The following is a 12,565-nucleotide window of genomic DNA, read 5'->3' as shown; positions in this document are numbered from 1 at the left end:
GCAGGGAAGCGCAGGGCAGGGCATTTTCATCAGGATTGAGGGGGTTGAGCAGAGGAAATTATTGGACAATGAATACTTGTCCTCGTGTCACCATCTTTTCCCTTGTGGTTTTCTAATTCTAAGTCACTTCCTATGTCTAACTTCTTCCAAGATGTCATCTAATATGGGGTGGAGAAATTTCTGAGCAATGACACTCATGAACATGCAAGGTAGGATGGGTCTTTTCCCATGGGTCTAGTTACAGCCACAAACCAGGAAGTCCTGAATCCTATTTCATGTTTTGAAAATTTATACTTAAAAAACTAGGTAGGGCCAGGATTTACACCTGTAATCCCAGCAACTTGGAAGGCTGACACAGGAGGATTACAAGTCCAAAGCCAACCTTAACAACTTACTGAGACTCTGTCTCAAAATAAAAATAAAAAAGGACTTGGGATGTGGCCCAGGGGGTTCAATCCCCATTACCAAAAATAAATAAATAAATAAAATAATAAATCTAAAAAATGGATGGCATGCTTTTCCCAGTATCCCCTGCCATTTCCAAAATCACTTAGGGGTAATTTGTCTGAACCTTGTACAAAGTCCTCCCCTCCAGCCATCCATCAATCATTTGGAGCTGGCAGAAGAGATGAAATTCATGTGGTATGCCAGGTCTAAATCTCCTTGAACAGAGGAGATAATTTAAAATAATTCATTTCTTCCTTTTTATTCTGGCTCACATTTCAAAATATTTTCCCAAGATGAGTCATTTACAAAACAGAATTTTTGTTGGGTGATGCAACTACTCGGTGTCTTTCAGTGGTTAATCAACTGTGTTTTTAGAGTTATACATTTTAAAAGAGTGGGTTTTGGGGCTAGAGTGAATTTTACTGCATGTAAATTATCTTAATAAAATTTTGTGGGCTGTGGTTGTGGCTCAGTGGTGAAACACTTGTCTCGTATGTGTGAGGCATGGGTTCAATCCTCAGAACCACATAAATAAATAAAATAAAGGTATTGTGCCCATCTACAACTAAAAAAAAAAAAAGGTCTTAAAATTTTGTAAGTCAGGTGTGGTGGCACACATCTGCAATCCTAGTGACTCAGGAGATTGAGCAGGAAGTTCAATGCCAGCCTCAGCAACTTGGTGAAACTGTTTCAAAATAAAATACAAAACAAGGGCTGGGAGACATAGTTCAATGTTAGACTATTTGCTTAGCATGTGCAAGTCCCTGGGTTATATACCCATATATGTGTGCACCACCATGTCTAATAAAACCTAAAAAAGCTTTTAAGCTCTGTGTAAAAAACAGAGCAGAGATTTAGTTTTGATACCAATACCTTCTCCAGGTATTTATTCTGATGGCAAATCTACCAAATAATCCACTTTTAAAACTAAGAATCAGGAGTGATTTAACTGCCCCAAGAGCTTTCAAATGGCTCACAAGTTTATTACCAAATATGGTTAGCTGACCAGTTTACAATTTTGCTGCTGAGGGTGGGGTGTGTGAGACCTACCAGTCAGCTATCCTATATCTGGGAACAGAGTCTTGTTTCGGCTAAGGATAATCGCTCCCCTCACCCACACCCGCACCGCCCTTCAGAGGTGGATGAGGCTGTGCCTAGGTGGGGAAAGTACTCTTCCTCCAGAAAAGGCCTCTCAGAACCAAAGGAAGTCAGAGACAAGGGCGATCCCAGCACCCAAGCTTAGACTCCAGCCTTCCCCTCCTCTAGGAGACCACCAGTACTTCCCAGTTTGTGACAGTAAACATTCACCAATCCACTTAGACCCGGAGGAGCACCAGCCCTGCTATGCAAAAGGGCCTCTTTTGAGGCCAGACTTCTAGCTGGAAGTTTCTCTGCTTGTGTATTCCCACTAAGATCAACTTACAGGTGAACGTACAAGAAGAGATTTTCATATCAGATTTTCTGTGTAAACCATTAAGTTCTTGGAAACAATTTAATACAAAGAATGGTATACATGCCAACCACGAAATTTCCTGATAGCCTAGTTTTCAAAGGGCTTCGAGTTTTGAGAAAGGATGCACAGACCACAAGTGAATCTTCTAAACTGTATTTGGAACTGATAAAACTGACAAAATCTTCCCAGAGACAAGACCCTGAGCACAGAGCCTGTCTCTACCATGAAAGTTTTACATAAACTGTACAGAACAAAATCAATGACAAATCATCTTTGGCAATGAAACAGGTAAATCCTTAGCTGTTCATGCAATATCCAAACTGCACATCACATGACATTTGATTCCTGGTTAACAGTTGAATTTTACATTTAAATTTTCTTTAAAAGTTGGAAGTCCTAGCTAAGTTTTTCTGGTATCAATATGCTAATCATATCACAATACTTAATGACTGAGGTAGAGACTTCTGTAGGAGATTTGCTAAAGAAAACATAATTGAGAGAACAGTTAATTTTTTTTTCAATCTTGGGAAGAACATAGCCAACTGTCTTTGTCTGGTTCAACAAGCCAACCTAAAAGGCAGAACTTACTTTTTATCTCTGTATTGCTTTTGCACTGCAGTGGAACGCCTGGATTTTAGAATACTGAGAATTTCTTCTTCAATATGGAATATGCATGAACAAAAGCCACTTAATTTGTTATTATAAACAACAAAGCCATAAGATTACATTAGGGACAACAGCAAATGAAAATCTTAAAAAGTCTCCATGATGTGAGGCTAGAATGAGTGATAAGTATGTAATTCAACCTAATGATTCTAACATTTGATGGTAACTGAATTATTACAGGTTTATGACATGTAGGTAGGCTGACATTTTATTTCCCAACTGCACTGTATAGGTAAAGGGGATTTATCACTATAGGGTGGTAAGATTCTTCAAGAGATTACATGATTTTATACATAAAATTAATCTAATACCTGGAACTTTCCAATCAAAATGACCAGCAGCTGTGTATCTTTGACTTCAGGTATCTTCTTCACAGCTGGGAAAGATCTTTGATTTATAAATAGAAAAAGGTATTCATTAAAGTCAGTTCAAGTACAATATACTTGCCTTTTACCAAATGCTGGCTGGCCAAAAATTTATCATCACCCAGAGGTGTTATTTTTAGAAGTGAATGCCTCTTACATGAAACAGAAAGCATACAGCATGGACATCTAAATGCCGAATGGGTAAATCATAGGTATGACTAAGAAGAAGAATATTTAAAAGTCCATTCTTGGTATAAACTGCTTGGATCAAGTGTTGTAAACCATCACTGAGGCCCACAATAAAGGGCACTCCAGCATGCTTTATCACCATTACACAGTTCACTATTGTTCTGAAGCTCCAAGCTCAGTCAAATGACCAATAATAAGAGGGTTTTTTTTTTTTTTGGTGGTACTAGGGATCAAAACCAGGACCTCATGCATGCTAGGCAAGTGTTCTACCCTCCTGAGCTACACCCAAGACCTGATAGTTGATTTTTTGAACACCTTTTACCAGAGGTTACTACTGGCTAACACTCAGAGGCAAGTGACTCCTGAACTTGGAAAAGTGATCTGCCTGATTTCAAACTGTGAAGAATTGACAGTTAAGTTTACTAATACTGATATTTTCCCCCTTTAAAGATATAGGTGGCCCTCTAAAAGACACAGATATGCAAAAGACCTGAACTGTGAGTGCCATTTTAGAATGGCAAAGTTCATAGTTATCAAGAGCAAATGACTCTATAAATATTGGTTAAGGAAAATTACCAGAAAAACTGACTTCAACTGAAATAATACGCTTGTGGTTTTAAATGAACAAATATGGAAACAGGCAAAATGAAGTCATAAGCAAAGACAAAGCCACAAAGAGAACATTAATATTTCTTCAGGGGAAAATGTTATCTAATTCTCCCTTCAAATTTGAACTAAGATGCCTGTTCCTTTTGCAAATCTCTTCTGAATAAAAGATTTTAACAAAATGTCAGGTGTGGACACATAACATCTTAATAAATGCACCAGTACATTAAGGAATATAAACATGTTATTGTTCCTATCCCGATTCTAACAATGTGAAGGACTGAGTACTTAACTTCCATTTAGAGGAGAAATATCACGACATAGCATGTCCTATCCAGCAATTTAAAATAATATGATTTATTTATTTTTATGTGGTGCCGAGGATTGAACCCAGTGCCTCACGCATGCCAGATGAGTGCACTACCACTAAGCCATAATCCCAGCCCACAATATGATTTTGATAGAAAAAACAAAACTATTAGCAGACTTTTGATACAAATACTTGTACTTTCCAGAACAATATTTTCAGATTCAATGTAGAATCAATGTGTTAATAAATTAGACAAAGAGGAGTCACTCTCTTTATGCAGGTTTATACCACGTTATGAGTGGAAAACAGTTATGGCAAACTCTTATATTCAAAAGCTGAATAAAAGAAATGTGTTAAGGAGGCAGCAAGTAGGGAAATTCCTGTTATAATGAAAACTTTAGCAGCTCAGGTAGCTGAGGCAAGAGGATTGTGAGTTCAAAGCCACCCTCAGCAATTTAGTGAGTCCCCAATCAACTCAGCAAGACCCTGTCTCTAAATAAAATATTAAAAAGGGCTGGGGTTGTGGCTCAGTGTTTAAGCGCCCTTGGGTTCAATCCCCAGTACTAAAAAAAAAAAAAAAAAAAAACTTTAGCAAGAGAATAAATTTAGATTTTAAAGTGTATGCATGTGAGGTGACATCTTTCTATATACTTTAAAAAGTTGAAGAATTAGCCAGACACAAAAGCTAACATTCTCAGCAGCATAAGCCAAGATGAAACACCAGGGCTGCTGTAGAACTGGGCTGCTGTAGAACTAAGTGGATGCTCCTGGCACCAAATGCCTTTGCCTGGTTCTTCCTGGCGTTTCTGCTCAACTCCTTCCCTCTCCACCACTCAAATTCCCAACCTTTCTGCTGGCAAAGCCACTCTCTTTTCCTCCGGGCTCTGAACAAATGGCATTGAGTGGATGTGAATTTTCTGTCCTTTAATTAAGAAATCTGCTGGAAGCTCCAGCAACATAAGAATCGGTAGTTTTGTATCTCAATGAGGTTTAACTAGTAAAAATCCTGCCTTTTTTCTAGCAATTATATGAATTTCCTTATTAACCATTTGGTTTGAGGGAAACTGCCAATGCCCATTGATTATTCATGATATAAATGTATGTCATTTTCCAAAATTTCCCCCTCAGTCTCACCTGAGCTTATTTTCTGCTTAAAATTTTGAGAGATCCTGAGGAGTTTTTCCAAGCTAAAATTTAAAGATTAGAAAATATATATACACATATATAAGTCAATGAATGGCTAGAAGATAAGGATAAATTTTCTAAGTTTTTTTGGGTATGCGTGGGGGCAAGGGGAGGGGGAATGCAAATGGAGAAACAACAAAGAAAAAACAAATGCACAAAAGGTGCTATTCTCATATTCTTCTAAATAGCCTGGAAATGGCATTTAAAAATGAAGACACAAAGCATAACACCTTTGGAATTTCAAAGTCAGAAGTGGTTTGCAGCAGTTTTGTTAGAAAAGAGGAAGACACCCAAGTGAAATGCTCCCTGGTAAAGCAAAGACCCCCTGACACCTTTACCAAGTTTCACCACTAAGACAAACCACAAAAATGGGATGAGAGAACACAGCTCTCCAACAAAATGTAAAGATGGTATTGGAAGTGGTGGTATACATCTGTAATCCCACTATTAGGGAGGCAGAGGCAAGTTCAAGACCAGCCTGGGCAACTCAGGGAGATCCTATTAAAACAAAAAACAAAAAACAAAAAACAAAAAAAACACAAGGCTGGGGATGTAGCTCTTACCTAGCATGTGTGAGGCACTGGGTTCAATAAACAGGTTGGAAAAAAAAAAAAAAAAGGATGGCAATAAATACTGTTTATAAAACACTAGATTCATAAACAATAATGCTTGTCATTAACAAATAACATATACCAACAGGGAATAAATACTGAACACCTCTTTTGGTTTATTTACAGACAAATCCCAAGTGAGAATGGCCACTTAGGCAGATACCTACATTGGCAGAAGTAAGTCAATCATAAATTCCATTATAAAAAGAAATTTAAAAATCTGGATTTAAGCCTTCTGCCATTTGCAGTATAGGAAGTTTTGAATATTCTTAGTCTATAAGGGAATTTTTATATTTCTAATGTTAACAAGTACGGAAAATATTCATTATTGGCTTAAGAAACCAGAGAGATGGGCAGATTTCTGGATTGAGGCTTAAAGCCAATCAAAAGGGTTCACAGCTAAACATCCTATTAGGCCTCATTTCCCAGGCGCGACTGAGCTCTCTGAGACAAGCAGCTTAGCACCAAAATCTAGCCAGGCGCTTCATACTGCTCCTGGGCACTTATATTGAATGTAGCTACTAGATGGGGGACACCACTGCATATCAGTTTTTTGAAAGAACTTATGTATATAACATCAAAGCACATATTGGCAATGCTTAGAATTTGAAGAAATCCTGCAGCTAATTATTTACTTCCCTTGGAAACATGTTTTCAAAGAATGGCTACAGCTCTGGTTATAAAAGTTGAGATTCCCAGATTTCTCAGGTAGAAGAGAGAAGATCTCAATCTCTTTCTAATGTAGTCTTCCTTTCTAAGACAGAAAACTGGTATCTCCTCCTCAGTCTCCATTGAAATGTTCCCTGCAACATGAGAGGCACTTGTATTGAATGTAGCATCTACTAAAACTCTAAACCCAGGGTAGATTTTGCTAAACAAAGTAATAACACTAGCCTAATAGGCATTACTTACAAGGATTTTTTTTCCTTTAATATAAAAAAGTATAACTACAGCAGTTCAATGTACAAATACAAAAAAGTTCTCATACTAAAAAAAAAGAAAAAGAAAAAAAATGTACCATAATACTGTACATACAAAAACTGTTCAACAAGAATGATTTAAATATATCTGTTCTTCTCTGGATCTGGAAGACACAAATGTAAAGTTCTGCAATTGTATTATTGCTGAGAACATGTGCCCTGGAACACTGTGTTTCCCTTTCCCCACTCATCTCAGCCCCACCTTCAGAGTCCCCTGAGTTTGGATCATGAGCCAACAGCATCCCTGAAGATAACCAGAGCCAAATGTTTACTCAATGGAAGTCATTATTCAGTGAGCCGTTGCTTACCATAAACTATGAAAAGCCCAAGTTTTAAGCCCAGCAAAGATTAAATCCAGACGGAGGTCTTCCCATCCCCTGATTTGCTACTAGCACTGCTTTTGTTGGACCCAGCTTTGGACCCCACTTTGGCCTTTTTTTCGCGAGGACCATGGGGGTTGTTTTGGTGATTATAGGCCTGGATTGCTAGATCCAAGCGTTCCTGAGCCATTCTGATCTCCCGCTGCAGAGTCTCCAGATCAGCTGGGAGGTGCTCCTCGTGGCTGCCATACTGCTGCTCCTGGGCGATGTTGGCTTTGTTTTGCTTATAGGCGATCTTAGCATTGGACAATTCGGTGTACTGGATTTGATCTGGTTTGACAGCAATGTTATAGCCAGGGGGAGCAGATGGTGTATTCCAAGTGAAAGGATAATTATAAGCACCCGGATCTTCAAGTTCCCTCCTTTTACTGTTTAGTGAGTCTCGAATGGTCCCAAACCCTAAATGAAGCATCTCCCAAATGTTAAGCAATAGGCAGAGGCCTGTAACACCATACATTATCAGAAGGAAGATGGTCTTTTCAGTGGGTCTAGAAATAAAGCAGTCTATTTTATGAGGGCAAGGAAGTCTGCTGCACACATAAAATGGATGGACTTGGAAGCCATACAGGAAATATTGCCCTATCAGAAAACCCACCTCAAACACGGTCCTTGCCAGCAACTGTAGTACATAGATTTTCATGAGCCCATCCTCCCGAATCCGTCGTCGGCCATCATGCTTGGGTTTCGGTTGGCTCTGTTCTTTATTTTCTTTTTCACTTTCTAATTCCATTTCTGGATACATCATGGGATCCTCTTCATGGTCCTCTTCTGTTTCTTCCAGGGCCCGGTGCTGTTTCCAACGCATAGCATAGGGTTTGCTCCGAGCCGCCTTCTTGTCCGCCTCACCATGCTCCATTTTGGCAATCTTATGAATGGCATAGCCCAGGTACATCACCGAGGGAGTGGCCACCAGAATGATCTGGAACACCCAGAACCGCACATGGGAGAGTGGTGCAAAGGCATCATAGCAGACATTCTCACAGCCTGGCTGTTCTGTGTTGCACACAAATTTGCTTTGCTCATCATAATAGATGGACTCTCCTCCTACAGCTGTTAGGACAATCCGAAACACAATCAATACAGTGAGCCAGATCTTCCCTACGAATGTGGAATGGTTGTGAATCTCCTCTAGCAGGCGAGTCAGGAAGCTCCAACTCATGGTGATAAACTTGGTTTGTCCTGATAAAGTGGAAAATATCATGGGAAAAAAAAACAACAAATATTAAAATATTTTTATTCCCCTTATTGGTGTGGGGGATTAAACCCAGGGTTATGCTCATGTTAAGCTCACACTCTACCACTGAGTTACACCCAAACCCCAACGACTATTAAAATATTGACAATGTAAATTTCAATTCATGATATTGCTAGATATCACTTCTGTACATACTCAAAATCTAACTACAAGGCTAATACTAGAACAAATGTTATAGTAAATAACATTATATCCAAGCAGCAGGCAAATCCATTTAAAACACCTCATTCTTACCACCTTTAGACAGGATAATTTATTCACCTCAGTCCAAAAGAACTTTTGGACTTTCACTTCTTCCTCGGTTTATAAAATAAAATTGTGGGGCTGGGATATAGTTAAGTGATGGAACACTTGCCTTGCATGCAAAAAGCTCCGGGTTTGATCCACAGCACAAATAATAATAACAACAACAAACAACAATAAAAATGCAGTAAAGGGGCTAGGGTTGTGGCTCAGTGGTAGAGCACTTGCCTAGCATGTGTGAGGCACTGGGTTCGATTCTCAGCACTACATATAAATAAATGAATAAAATAAAGGTCCATCAACAACTGAGACATTTTTAAAAATACAAAAACCCCCACAAATAATAATTATGATTGTAGGTCTCATTAACTGAGATATATTTCTCAGACATAGCACATTAGGTTTTTGACACGTATTATTATTTCGTGAGACCTTCAGAACTTTCTGAGATACAGATAAGAAATAATACAAAGGAGTGAAAGGTGATGGGGGGGGGACATGCTAGGGAGTGATACTGGACAAATTATATTGTTATAGTGTGTGCATGTATAAAAATGTAACAACAAGTCCCATCATCTTGTACAACTAGAACACACCAATAAAAAGTGTGGACCATAAAAAAAAAAAAAAAAGAATGCAGCCAGATGCAGCAGATGCAGTGGTAGACACCTATAATCCCAGCGACTTGGGAGGCTGAGGTAGGAGGGTTGGCAAGTTTGAGGTCAGCCTGAGCAACTTAGTGAGTCAAGAAAAAAAAAAGGATTGGGTGTAGTGGCGCAAACCTATAATCCTGGTGGCTCGGAAGGCTGAGGCAGAAAGATCTCGAGTTCAAAGCCAGCCTCAGCAACTTAATGAGGTGCTAAGCCATTAAGTGAGATCCTGTCTCTAAATAAAATACAAATAAAAAGGGCCAGGGATGTGATTCAGCGTTTAAGTGCCCCTAAGTTCAATCCGTGGTACCAAAAAAATAATAATCATGATAAAAAAATAAATGAATAAATAAGGGTTGGATATCTAGCTCAGTGGTAGAACACCCCTGGGTCCAATGCCCAGCACCACAAAAAGGAAAAAAAAATGCATACAGCTATTCCAATCCAATCACAAGGGAATATCTCTCAGAACATAAAGGAGACCTTTGGACTGGACTTCCTAGTTAACAGGGAGCTTATTAGGAAGCTTAAATTTTGGACCAGCTGACAAGTGTTGAAAGGAATTAAGGAGATGGTACAGCTGCAAACAACTGGAAATGATCATGGACTAAAACAACAGAGAGAAAGGAACTAGAAAGACATTCCCTAGCTGGATGGAACAGCAGAACAGATTCTAATTTTACTTAAAAGACCACAATGAATACTCTGCAGCAAATTTTATAACCCCTTTATTATATCTGTATTTCTTTAATGAAAGATATAAAAACAAGTTTGCTGCTGGGCGTGGTGGCACACACCTCTAATCCCAGCCACTTGAGAGGCTGAGGCAGGAGGATCACAATTTCAAGGCCAGCCTCAATAACTTAACTGTCTCAAAATTTTAAAAGGAGGGGAATGCTGGGGATTTGGCTCAGTATCCCTGGTATAATAAACCAATTAATAAATCCATTTAAAACACATTTTAAAGGATAGTTTTATTCTAAGATTTTTTAAATGCCTGGGATTGAACCTAGGGGGCATTTAACCACTGAGCCAGATTCCCAGCCCTTTTTGTATTTTATTTAGAGACAGGGTCTCAATGAATTGCGAGTAGCCTTACTACTTTGCTGAGGCTGGCTCTGAACTTGTGAATCTCCTGCCTCATCCTCCAGAGCCACTGGCTTGGGAGGAGTGTGAGGTTCAACCAGCCTCAACAACTTAGTAAAGCCCTCAGCAACTCAGTGAGACGGGATGTGACTTAGTAGTTAAATGCCCCTGGGTTCAATCCCCAGTACCAAGGGAGGAGATGGGGGGAAATCTAGGTTAAAAACATATAGGTGAAATATATGTAACAAGTCCCTGACAACTCCTGACACAAAGTAGATTTAACTTTTCAACTTTCTCTCCCTGCTCTTTCAGTTTACTTCTGCAGATTATAGGTGATTTGTCAGCACCACCAAAGAAGTTTAAATGCACTTTACCTGTTATGCAGAACTTCTGTTACCCAAAATCTTCTTTGAGAAATGATGTTTTGCTTGCAACTTTCCCAAATTCCTTCTGGAAGGGAAAAAGAAGAGTTGGTGATAAACTTCCACCCACAGAAAACAATGAATCACTAAAACATCGAATCACTAAAACATAATTTTTCAGGAAGAAACAAAGTTTTCTATGTACCACAGGAATCACTCAGAATGAGATGGAAACAGGTTTGACTTTCAATATGACTACTTTATCCCACACAATCCATGTGGTAGGAGAAACTATGTAACAGTGACCCAAAGATTCTTAAATCACTGCAGCCTAAGAAAATCTGAGAGGAAGATGAGTCATTTGTGAAAACTCTGGCACCTATAGCAAAAAGCCAAAAAAGAATCCAAGCAAACTGAAAACGGTTCCTAAGGGCCTAGCAAAATTCTTCACCCTGCGTGCCCTATTCCCTGAAGCAGCCAAGTAGGAGCAAATTGTTCATCTACAACACCCAACAGCTGGATCAGTCACTGGGACACTGGTCTCCACAGGAGGTGATTTACAGATTCAACTGCTCACAAAGAGAAAGAAAACACCTGCAATCTGTACAGTGATTAAAAAACAAAACGTTTATTTTGCTATACATAATGGAATCTATTTCAGCAAACATGTAGAACTCAACAACACTGAACAAATAAATCAATTAAAACCACACACCTATACTTAAATAGAAACATTTTGCTAACAAAAACAAAAACAAAACAACAACAAAAAGGGGGTGGGGCTGGGGTTGTGGCTCAGCAGTAGAGCACTCCCCTACCAAGTGCAAGGCCCTGGGTTCGACCCTCAGCATCACAGAAAAAATAAATAAATAAAATAAAAGCATAAAGAAAATTAAAAAAAACAAAACAAAAAACCCCCACAAAACTCCAGGATGAATTACTGCTCATTATCAAGTTCTGCTAACTCGTAACAGCTATGGTCAAGTCATCCATAACTGTTCATTACTGTTGCTTAATTTAACAAATTAAAAACAATCCCGAGTGTCATATATTCGTAGGAATAGAGTTGATTTTTTTCTTGTTTGTTTGTAAGACTTGTTTTGCCTTTCTTTTTTTTTTCTGGCTAGGGATCAAACCCAAGGGCCTCACACAGGCCAGCAAGAGCTCTACCACTGAGCCACATCCCCAACAAAAGTTATTCTTTTTTTGAAATACAGGAAACAAACAAACAAATCCTAGAACAATTTCCAAAACATCAATAAAAAAGAGAAAGTGAAAGCATCTATATAGAATGCATACTCAAGATTTACATACACGGGCTGGGAATGTGGCTCAAGCGGTAGTGCGTTCGCCTGGCATGTGCGGGGCGCTAGGTTCGATCCTCAGCACCACATAAAAGTAAAATAAAGATGTTGTGTCCATCGAAAACTAAAAAATAAATATTAAAAAATTCTCAGAGCCACCGGTGAAAATTCAGCCAGGGTTCTCGCTCTTGTTGCATATGCTCAAACAGGCATGGTCTGATCCAGAAATCCTGACTCAGCATGTGCCCACAGTGTTTTGGTCAAAGGATGTAGGCGCCATTAAGTTGGACTAAGTGATCTTCCTCGAATGGACTGCCCAAGTCAGCCACCCAATGAAAGAGAACATGCTAGTTCTTTGTACATAAAATAAAGTTCTAAAAAACTTTTTAAAAAATGCTGGGGATGTAGCTCAGTGGTAAAATATCCCTGAATTCAATACCCAAATAAATAAATAAACAAACAAACAAATATAT

General features: G+C 38.9%; 1 protein-coding gene across 3 annotated transcripts in view; it reads right to left on the bottom strand.

Annotated features, from left to right (window-relative positions):
- Positions 1-2,037: 2,037 nt before the first annotated feature.
- Gjc1 (gap junction protein gamma 1) overlaps positions 2,038-12,565 on the bottom strand; it is a 29,552-nt gene continuing 19,024 nt past the window's right edge. For all 3 annotated transcript variants that reach the window (XM_005328128.4, XM_078041967.1, XM_078041969.1), the window contains exons 2-3: positions 10,801-10,876; positions 2,038-8,371 (exon numbers count right to left, since the gene is read on the bottom strand). In XM_005328128.4, coding sequence (XP_005328185.2) covers positions 7,161-8,351 — 1,191 coding nt within the window. In that variant the 5' untranslated portion in view covers positions 8,352-8,371; positions 10,801-10,876 and the 3' untranslated portion in view covers positions 2,038-7,160. The remainder of the gene's footprint in view (positions 8,372-10,800; positions 10,877-12,565) is intronic.

Source organism: Ictidomys tridecemlineatus, chromosome 3 (assembly GCF_052094955.1).
Source record: "Ictidomys tridecemlineatus isolate mIctTri1 chromosome 3, mIctTri1.hap1, whole genome shotgun sequence".
NCBI classification, from domain to species: Eukaryota; Metazoa; Chordata; class Mammalia; order Rodentia; family Sciuridae; genus Ictidomys; species Ictidomys tridecemlineatus.
This window is presented reverse-complemented; position numbering and strand designations above follow the sequence as displayed.